Source organism: Heterobasidion irregulare, assembly GCF_000320585.1.
Source record: "Heterobasidion irregulare TC 32-1 unplaced genomic scaffold scaffold_09, whole genome shotgun sequence".
Taxonomy (NCBI): Eukaryota; Fungi; Basidiomycota; class Agaricomycetes; order Russulales; family Bondarzewiaceae; genus Heterobasidion; species Heterobasidion irregulare.
Window position 1 is genome coordinate 1814870 of NW_009258205.1, and position 10192 is coordinate 1825061.

At 50.1% G+C, this 10192-nt stretch overlaps 6 protein-coding genes across 6 annotated transcripts; 4 read left to right on the plus strand and 2 right to left on the minus strand.

Annotated features, from left to right (window-relative positions):
• Positions 1 to 582: 582 nt before the first annotated feature.
• HETIRDRAFT_388419 (uncharacterized protein) lies at positions 583 to 1279 on the minus strand (the record flags this gene model as incomplete). The annotated part of the gene is made up of 4 exons (XM_009552045.1): positions 583 to 700; positions 765 to 930; positions 993 to 1117; positions 1188 to 1279. The coding sequence occupies 3 exons, from the start codon at positions 1277 to 1279 to the stop codon at positions 851 to 853; spliced, it is 297 nt and encodes a 98-aa protein (XP_009550340.1). The 3' UTR covers positions 583 to 700; positions 765 to 850.
• A 1336-nt stretch (positions 1280 to 2615) lies between these two features.
• Positions 2616 to 3334, plus strand: HETIRDRAFT_324956 (uncharacterized protein; the record flags this gene model as incomplete). Its single annotated transcript, XM_009552046.1, has 2 exons — positions 2616 to 2705; positions 2759 to 3334. 2 exons carry the CDS (start codon positions 2616 to 2618, stop codon positions 3332 to 3334), a joined length of 666 nt encoding a protein of 221 aa, XP_009550341.1.
• Positions 3335 to 4360: 1026 nt separating this feature from the next.
• On the minus strand, positions 4361 to 4813 carry HETIRDRAFT_108978 (uncharacterized protein; the record flags this gene model as incomplete). The annotated part of the gene is made up of 1 exon (XM_009552047.1): positions 4361 to 4813. The coding sequence occupies one exon, from the start codon at positions 4811 to 4813 to the stop codon at positions 4361 to 4363; it is 453 nt and encodes a 150-aa protein (XP_009550342.1).
• Positions 4814 to 5174: 361 nt separating this feature from the next.
• On the plus strand, positions 5175 to 5932 carry HETIRDRAFT_421099 (uncharacterized protein; the record flags this gene model as incomplete). The annotated part of the gene is made up of 4 exons (XM_009552048.1): positions 5175 to 5384; positions 5437 to 5576; positions 5629 to 5707; positions 5753 to 5932. 4 exons carry the CDS (start codon positions 5175 to 5177, stop codon positions 5930 to 5932), a joined length of 609 nt encoding a protein of 202 aa, XP_009550343.1.
• Positions 5933 to 6015: 83 nt separating this feature from the next.
• HETIRDRAFT_421100 (uncharacterized protein) lies at positions 6016 to 6219 on the plus strand (the record flags this gene model as incomplete). The annotated part of the gene is made up of 1 exon (XM_009552049.1): positions 6016 to 6219. The coding sequence occupies one exon, from the start codon at positions 6016 to 6018 to the stop codon at positions 6217 to 6219; it is 204 nt and encodes a 67-aa protein (XP_009550344.1).
• Positions 6220 to 9398: 3179 nt separating this feature from the next.
• Positions 9399 to 10117, plus strand: HETIRDRAFT_221976 (uncharacterized protein; the record flags this gene model as incomplete). Its single annotated transcript, XM_009552050.1, has 2 exons — positions 9399 to 9485; positions 9539 to 10117. Coding segments are annotated over 2 exons (666 nt in total), but the record flags the coding sequence as incomplete, so codon positions are not given.
• Between the last annotated feature and the right edge of the window lie 75 nt (positions 10118 to 10192).

The window sequence follows — 10192 nt, forward strand, 5'->3', positions numbered from 1 at the left end:
CCGAATGTGCGAGGTGTGACAACAAGAGCTAGCAAACTTCCTCACAGAAAGCGCTGGGAAGTTCGAACATTGAGGAAGAAAGCTACAGATGCTCTCCGGCCCACAAGACACTTCTGTGATACAGAGAACAACCGACTCAGCCAAATCGTGCCACATAGTGAGCATTCATTGTTCTATGAAATATATTGGCTTGGTTGAAAACAATTAGATAGAACTTAAAAACGTGGAATGGTCGGAGGACCCGCTTGCTCAACCCTGTCTGAGCCTGCAATACAACTGGGTGTCAGACATGTCCTTGATATTAGCAATGCAGGCCACGCTAGATGTTCACGTACCTCACGACTTCAGTCTTATCGGTTGATCGAAGGCATCTGATGCCACACATGTATGTGATGTGAAAGAGAGATTCTCGAACAACCTGAAGTGACACTGCAGAAACAGATTCGCCACTTCACCTTTATACGATTATTGGTATATCTGCCTGGGTGCTTACCAAAAACGGGAAATGCCAAAAAGAGCCCTTCTGAACGCAAGCAATCGAAAATTCGAACCCCAGAACGTGGACGGCTTCGTTGGGGTTTCCCACATTTAGTTCAACGTTCAGGCCGAGATACACTCGATGAGATTAGATGTACTTGAAAACAAAGGATTACCTATGCCCGTCCCGTCCCTCGAAGTGAGGACGCATAACGCATGATGCCTGATTGTCGATTGCACGGTAGGTAGGAGAGGAGTTTTGAAGTAGTACCTGAAGACAGACGCACCGTGATTGCGCTTCCTTTTCCTTTCGTTTCGCCCCTTCCCTTATCCATCCCCGTCGACCGGGTCCCGACCATGACGCCTGCCTGATTCAATTTCTCAGCCAACCTCCCAGTGCATTAGAGACTTGTTGCGCTCGTGTTATTGACACCCTCGAACGAAGCAAACGGGCTTTGCGGCAAGGCCAGTGAGTGATGTCAAAGCCGTAGACCAGTATTCCATATTGTACATACCATTCAGACTATCCTTCTGAAACCGGTGAAACCAAAAACCAATCGGTGTTGACGCAGGAGGAAGTATGGCCAAATTGTGAGCGGAATGGCAAAGCAGGAGCGCACGGCCTTCCCACGCTTTGCTCCTTCGGAAGCACCGTCATGTCCAAAGAATACTCACCAATACGAAAAAACCATTGGCCAAAGATTGCATACTCTGCAATGGTATCGAACACGTACGTACGCATAGGATCTTCATACGAACGCCTTCGGGGCTGTGGTTCATGGGGATACGAATAATAGGACATGACTCCAGAGCACGAGGCGATTCTTCTTGGATTTGCCGGTACTACTCATGTCTGCAGATTTTTTTCATTCCTCGCCTCGCGTGTGAAGATGATTGCTTGGCAAAAGGTGCTTTCGAAATGTTGTCTCACTCGTTATGCATTACGACGTACGCTTCGAATCGCAGCGCGGCATCAGGTTCAAGCAATGAGCCTCAGAAGCTCGTTCAGACGCTTTCATCTTCGAGGGTCTCGCATAAATTTCATGTCGAGAACCGGTGGCGACTAATACCGATTCCTCATCTGCCAGTGCTTGTACGTACACAAAAGACTACGCTCTCCCTTTATCCCCTGATATAGATCTCGCTGCTATGAGGTGTTCGTCTCTTCTTGCCATCTTCTCGCCAGCGCTTCATGACACCATCACCCATGGAATCGCATCAGTATGAACGGGTAAGCGCATTGACTGCGTGACCAGGTCATCGTACTGATCCAGGAGCAACCCATTTACCTTTTTGGACGTTCCCGGCGTAGGTCAACGAGATGCTGTTGGCAGCGACGTAAAGTAAGAGAGCATGACCTCACTGCACCATCCTCGTGTTCCTTGCCACCTCTTTCTTGATGTGGATCCAAAGGTCGAGAGAAGCAAGGAGAAGGTGCATGGTTGTCTTGTTTACCTCATGACGTGCACAAAGCAACGGTCCTATCTCTCATCGGTGAACGATGTGAGCCAGATCGCAAACAGACAACAAAATATGCGCCAGACGCACGGAGCCCCATGGGCGCACACATTTAAGCCGCAAGGCCATCTCTCTCTAGTTGTAAACCACTACCCCGCTTCTACTCCCAGTCTTCAAGTACTCACTCAACACCTTGCATTTTCCTAAAAGAAAGCACCTGAAAAATCGACGATGAACTTCTCATACGACACGTCCTTTGAATGGCCGTTTCCACAGGATCCCAATCCTCTGTGTATGGACGGCCCACAGTAGGGGGACTGCACTTCCGATATCCATGCACCTTACCAGGATCGAATAGGTTTGGTTAGTACAATACACTCTGCTACGGAATACAGATTGTCTTGTCAACCTGGGACATCGATCAGTACAAGCGACGTCACTCACCGTTTCTACCCTAGAATCCAGGCTTTCTCGAAGGACAGAGCATTTCTGAAATCGGACTCGAACCTCTGTCTGGTGTGGGAACCAGGTTCTCCCCCATCTATGATGCAAGTTGCCCCGCATTGCTGCTCAACACGCAACCAGTTCCCCTTGGTGCGTGCAGTCGGTGATGTTGCATCATGAGCTACTCACATATAAAATACTGTCTTACAGTGCAAGTAGCGGATCCGCTTACCTTGATGGATCCGTGGAGGGTATCCGACTCGGCTTCTTGGCGGTCTCGGCCACTCATGCATTACTCGATTCCTGCTCCCGCTCGAGCAATTGTAGTGAGTGTTGTTATTGGTCATGAGGTCTATATGATTTTAACACTCGACCATAGCGATCGGGTGAGAGATATGATCCAACATCTGCATGTAACGATACACGGAACGGTTGGCCATCTGAGATGTCCATGCATCCACTGTGCCGCATAGACAGTATGGTTGAGACAAACGCGGCTCCCGGAGTGCAATTGGCACCCGGAAGGCTAGCAGAAGTCAGGACCGTACAAAGGAACACAAATATATACAACGACGAGCACAACGGGAATCATCTCCCGGTAGAGCATACGTTCGCTGAAGCTATATCAGTGCCCATCGCAGGACCTGTTGCTTCACCGCCTTGTCCCGCTGCATTCACGCTGAAGAAGCTTATGGTAAGCTCGGCGAGGGCACGGACAAAGACTCGAAACCCGACGAGAGAGCTTCACGACGCTAGACCACATATCTGCACGAAGCATCGTACGGTCTATCGTCATCATGGAGATCTTGTTCGACACAAGCGGACAACCCCCGGTCACACGGCATACCAGGGCCCTGTCACCTGTGTCTGTCGACGGGAGTATTCTCGTCAAGACGGGATGTACAAGCACTTGAAGACCAAAAAGTGTACCGGCCTTCCTCGTTCTTGGGCGTGAAGACGCATGATGTTCCTTGATCGATGCTCAATCGCGAGTCTGGAGAGGAGATTGGCTGTCAGATCGTAGAACAGACGCACCCTACTACACCATAGCCTGTTTCCGTCCTTTGCTCCTTCTCCCATCCATCCCTATCAATCAGTCCCCAGCCATCGTCTCTAATACAGCACCGTATATGCTTGACCGATTATTTTCCCAGTGTAACTTGTATCTACCGTTTTATCATAGATCTATTGCGATCACGTTAGCATCCTTGGACGGAGCAAACGGGTTTTGAGGCAGATCTAGCAGGAGAACATGAGAATAAAGATGTAGACCGATATTGCATACTGTATCGTGCATTGCGAACTAGCCTTCTGAGATAGCAGACCTATCGGTATTGGCGCAGGAGGAAGTATCGACTGGTTGCTAAAGAATGCCAAAGGCAGCAGAGTGGCAGCAGAGTGCACGGCTATCTGAGTTCTCACGCTTCAAAAAGCTTCCGTTTTTCTCATCACGACTCGAGTCTCTGGGCAAAGAATGCTATTATGATTGAAACGATAACAGTAAAGACAAGTTCTCTAGTAAGTTACGAGCATCGAGGCCAAGGATGTTATATATAGTTGAGACCGGAGAATAGGGGGGTCTTCCAAGCAATAGCGAGACGAAGACGGGATAGGAAATTGTAGGCACATGAACTACTCGTGCCAGACCGATCGGTGAAATTGATGCCCAGTCAAAAGTCGGTCGAGGGAGATCGAGGGAAATATAGGCATATATAGGCAGATCGATTCACAGCAATTAGATCAGATTATTAATACTGAAAATGCTTTGAGAAACGTGAAATCATGGACATTTGTTTAGCCTTTTGCTGTCTTTCGCAAACACCGGAAATGCTGAAGTCATGAAACATAGTCAAAATTTGTCACGACACCTCTAGATTGCCTGCTTCAATCTTTTTTGCCTAAGTCGCTGTTTTGAATGAGAACAAGATTTTTGAATGAATTTATTCAAGTCAGATGAATCAATAGCACGGGTATAGTAACATTAAGTATGAAATAAGGTATACAGGAGCGGCGGCGTGCACGCGTGCGGTGCAGGCAGCAGAGATGATGGGAGGCGGGCGGTCCAGAGGCGGAGGCGCAGTCGGCGGCGTGCACGATGCGGGCGCGAACGCGGTCCGGAGGCAGAGGCGGTAGGTGGCGGGCTGTGTGCGGTTTGGGCAGCAGAGGCGGCGTGTGTGTACGCGGTGTGGGCGACAGTAGGGGTGTGTGGCGGGCTGCGTGCGCGGTGGACGCAAGGGCGGTCCGGAGTCGGCGGCGGCAACGTGCGCATGTGCAGTGCGAGTGACAGCAAGGGCGGAGGGCTGCGTGCGCGCGCGTGATGTGGGGAGCAGAAGGCATGCATGGAGGCGGAGGCGGAGGCGTGCGCGTGCACGGCGCGGGCGACAGAAGGAGTGGGCGGCGGTCTGCGTGCATGTGTGTGCATGTGTGCGTGCATGTGTGTAGTGCAGGTGACTGGGCACAAGGGCTGTGGGTGGCTTAGAGGCAGTGGCGGAGGCGTGCGTGTGTGTGGTGCGGGAAACAAAACAACAAATGTGATAAAACAATCCAGTGAGAACAACCCAACCAAACTCGGTCAGATCTTAATTTCAACCACGTCATGTGATGTGACTGACTTGTGCGTGGTGCACCCAGCGAGCTCTGACAAGCCATCTCCTTTGACGTCGACTTCTGGATGCGCGGACGACATGTACGATCCAAACGGCGCTGATAATTCTATAACCATTCCAACTCACTCATATGGCCAATCTTCAGCTCTCCAATCTCATGCCTCCAGCCTTAGGAGGGGCGGCTCCCTGATGTCGCAGGATTCCCCAATGTCCGCAATGTTGACCTCATTTCCTTCTCTCCCCTTTGCAAGCGGCTCGAAACTCGTCAACCAAGCAGAGATGCCCGCAATTTTTCAACCAGCCATGCTGAATCTGCAGAATTCCAGATACAGCTCCAGTCCAACATCCAATATGCCGTCAAATGAGTTTGACTGGCGTTGTATGCAGCCCCTGCAGGATGTACAAAGCTAGATGAGTATTTCCACTTTTCACCACTGACATACATCTTTAGATATCATATAGTACTTATGTACCACTGGGACAAGCCATCGCCTCCGCCAGTGCACAGGCACTTGTGCACTGTGGCAACCATGCCTATACACCGCTTCAATTAGAGAATGTACAGCTCAAACACCAGATGGAGGGCATGCAGTGATCCATTTTTTATCTTCCAATGGAACTTGACTGTGCATTGGGTTTGCAGGCTCCTTTTTTTGAGGCTTTATCCTACTATTTCTGAGCCAAACCAGCTCAACTCTTCCACTCTTGGCTCTTCTGCACCTGTCCCATCTTCATGACCACCTTCTCGTGCGACGCCGTTCATCAAGTCCAACCAGCTGCATCCCTTGTTGCGCCAAAATACCCCTGCACCAAACATGATCAAGATGCGGCAGCATCCACAGCGTAGTCGGAGACGCTCTTGCGTCTTGATCTGCACGTCAACAGCAGCGACTGTGGTTTGGATAGGTCAGTGCCAGGGTGTAGGCAGGCGATGGTTAGGCAATTGACGAGCAGTGACGGAGGAAGGCGGAGCAGTGGCACGGCATGATTGGCATAGACTAGGTTGTACATTCCACACAAATTGATATGAATGGATCCCAATGGATCTGAATGGATTCAAATGGATTCAAATGGATTCAAATGGATTCAAAAGGGCCCGGTTTTCATTTTTCGAAAAAAAAACCCCCCAGCCAATGTAAAAATAAACCTGAATCTATGCCAATCGATCCCCCTCGATCTGCCTATAAAAAGTCTAAAATTTAAGAGGGAGACCGATTCAATCCCATTCATATAGATTCGCCTATATCTGCCTCTATTTACCTCGACTGACTTTTGACTGGGGGTGAGGATGCATAACACATAATGCCTGATTCTCGATTGCGGGGCAGGCAGGAGTAGTTTTGAAGTAGTACCTGAAGACAGGCGCACCGTGGGTGAGTTTCTCTTTCCTTTTGTTTTGCCATTTCTCTCAATCCTTATCGACCAGGTCCCAACCATGATGCCTGCCTCGTTCAATTTCTCAGCGAATGTTCTACCCGCCATTGCATTGAAGGCTCGATGCGCTCATGTTGTTGACACCCTTGAACGAAGCAAATGGACTTTGCGGTGAGGCCAGCGAGGGATGTCAAAGCCATAGACCAGTATCACATACTGTACATACTATTCGGACTATCCTTCTGAAAACAAAAATTAATCGGTGTTAACGCAGGAGGAAGCTTAAGTACGGCTAGATTGTGGGCGGGATGCTGCGGGATGCTACAAGATACCAAAGCGCACGACCTTCTCAATGATAGCATTTACAAGGTCCCTCGTAAGTACTCAGCATGATTATCCCTGAGGATGTAGATGGTTGATATATGAAGTGGATCAAATCATGACGAAGACGTAGCACTCGCCCCGAGGCCCTTGACCTCTCGCAGGCCCCACGAAGCTCCTATGTAGGTTTCCCGGTCAACATACTCTCGAATCGGTCAGAAAAATGCTAACTTTTTTCCGATTTTGCTCATGAAATATGCTAAAACCAGGAAGGGTAGTCACAATTTGTAGTCAAAGTCACGCTTTGTCACGCTTCGTTCAAGACTGTAAATCAGCAAACAGTGCCGCTGCGGTGTCGATTAACTCTCGCAAATAATCAGAGCACAAGACATAAGAGACACAAGACATGTTCCACAGTGCTGGCATTTGGCTTCCAGGAATCAAAAGCTTTGGCCATGTTCTGCAATCGACGCTACTACAACCCCAGCAGATGGATGCAGCACGGTAAAAAAAAAACATGCTCTCCCGTCGTTGGATATCTTAGTGCTGAAACGTATGACCTCGGCTTCAGCGCGCTGTAATGGTGTGAGCTCTACCCCCTGTGTAGCGCGCACCTGGGTTATTCTCTCCCAACTGTGCGGCATCACCCTTCTCTAGGACAACTGGATGTCCTGTGGACTCGCCATCGCAACAGATGCCTGGTGCTCCGCTATCGCGTCGTGCTTTACAGTATATTAGGAATATATCATTTGGGATGGAATGCCCAACTGACTTCAGAACTCGAGGAGGGCATTTGACATAACGCATCGCCGCTGAAATACGGCGAAGTGGCACTGTATTGTAGCATATCTGCCATTCAATACCGTGATATGGCTGGCTCTCGGTATCCTGTAGCAAAGCTTGCTAGATCAAGGTAGGTAGACTGAACATTATATTCTTATGATGCGTGGGCCTAACGCACCGTAGGGCGCCACTCGTTGGCGTCACATAGAGAGCTCAGTGCATCATGGGGTCAGTGGCACTTTCTTGAGGCCATATTCTGCTACGACTCGTGGATCTGTATCATACACTTCAGCACACTGCACCTAGAGGCATCATATGGAGATGCGTATCGCGGGTGGTATCGGACAATTTCCAACATGAGGCTCATGGGATTATTCACCTCAACAGTCGAAAGCCATTGCGCTCACCATAGCGTCAGCAAGACTGCATACTCTGCGCCAATGTGGGATACCTATGCGTTCATTCGGAGGCGTGGCCCGTGAATCGCCAGGGGGTTGTGTGAAAGGTTCGTGTCCTGTCTGGCCTTGATGGGTGATACGAATAGTATGAGACTCCAGAGTACGAGGTGATTCTTCTTGGATCTGCCGGTCTGATAGACTATTTCATTCCTCGCCTCGCCTGTGAAGATTGTTGGCAAAAGGACCCTTCGAAATGTTGCCTCGCCCATTATGCATTATGACGTACGCTTCGAAAATCGCAGCGCGATATCAGGTTCAAGCAATGAGTGTAAAGAACTCGTTCGGATGCTTCATCTTTGAGGATCTCGTTCATGTACATGAGCGGTCTTGCACGATTTTCATGTCGAGAAGCGGTGGCGACTGATGCTGATTCCTCATTTGCCAGTGCTTGTACGTACACAAAAATACAATACCACGCCCTCCCTTTGTCCCTTGCTATCGCTACGAGGCTTTCATCTCTTCTCGCCATCTTCTCGCCAGCGCTTTACGACATCATCATGCATCGAATCGCATTATGGTGAAAGGGCGAGCGCACTGACTGCGTGCAGTTGACTGTACTGATCTAGGAGCAACCCATTGACTGTTTTGGATGTTCCCGGCGTAGGCAGACGAGACGCTGTTGGCAGCGACGTAGGGCCGTGCTCTCCAATGCATCAGCCAGTTTTGAAACTAATGAGAGAGCATGATCTTACTGAACCAACCTCATGTTTCTTGCCACCTCCTTCTCGATATGGACACAAAGGTCGAAGCGTAGAGTGATGGAGCCGAGAGAAGCAAGGAGAAGTTGCATTGTTGTCTCATTTACATCATGATATGCACAAACCAATGGCGCTATCTCCCATCAGTGAAGGATGTGAGCCAGATCAAGAAGCGGCAAAAAATATGCGCCAGATGCACGGAGCTCATGGGCGGACATATTTAAGCCGAAGGGGCACCCGTCTCTAGTCGCAAACAACTACCCCGCTTCTACCCCCAGTCTCCGAGCACCCACTCCATCTTGCGTTGTCTTGAAGGAAACGCATCGGACAAAATTGACGATGAATTTCTTATACGATACATCCACCTTTCAGTGTATGGATGGCCCCCAGTGGGGGGACTGCACTTCCGTTCGCCGTGCACTTCACCAGGGTCCTCAGGATCGAATAGGGTTGGTAAGTACAGTACACTGAATCTACTGCTGAACATAGACTGCCTTGTCAACCTGGGCCACAATCAGGACAAGCAACGTCACTCACTGTTGTCTCTATTCTAGAGTCCCAGCTTTCTCGAAGGACAGAGAGATTCTGAACTCGGACCTGAACCTCTGTTCAGTATGGGATTTGGGTTCTCCATATATGACGAGAATTGCGCCGCATTGGGCCTGGTCGACACGCAGTCAGTTCCCATTGGTGCGTACAATCGGCGATGTTGCATCGTGAGCTGCTCGCATATAAAACACTGTCTTACAGTTCAAGTACCGGATCCACTTACCTTGACGGATTTGTGGGGGGCATCCGACTCGACTTCATGGTGGCCTCGGCCACCCACGCATTACTCGATGTCCGATCCCGCCCAAGCAATTGTCGTGAGTGTTGTCATTAGTCATACAGACTAAATGGACTTAACAGTCTACCATAGCGCTCAGGTGGGAGACAGGATCCAATAACTGTCCATAGCGACTCGCGGAATTGGTTGTCTGAGACAACCATGAGTCCACTGTGCCGCAGAGACAGTATGGCTGAGGCGAACGCGGCTCCCGGAGGGCAATTCGCACCCGGAAGGCTAGCGAAGGTCAGGGCCATACAACGGAACACCAACATATCCAGCAACGGGCACGATGGGAATGATTTCCCGATAGAACCACCGTTCGCTGCAGCTATACCAGTGTCCACTGCCGGACCTTATGCTTCGCCAGCTTGCCTTGCTACATCCATGGACAATCGAACGCCGAATAAAATGATGGTAATTTCGGCGAGGGGACGGACAAAGACTCGAGACCCAACGAGAGAGCGTGACGACGCTAGACCACATATCTGCGCGAAGCATCGCACGGCCTATCGTCATCATGGAGATCTGGTTCGACACGAGCGGACAACCCCCGGTCACACGGCATACCAGGGCCCTGTCACCTGTGTCTGTCGACGGGAGTATTCTCGTCGAGATGGGATGTACAAGCACTTGAAGACCAAAAAGTGCACCGGCCCTCCTCGTTCTTGGGTGTGAAGACCCGTGGTGCCTCTCGGTCGATGCCAATCGCGAGTGTAGGGAGAAGATTAGCTGTCAACATCGTAT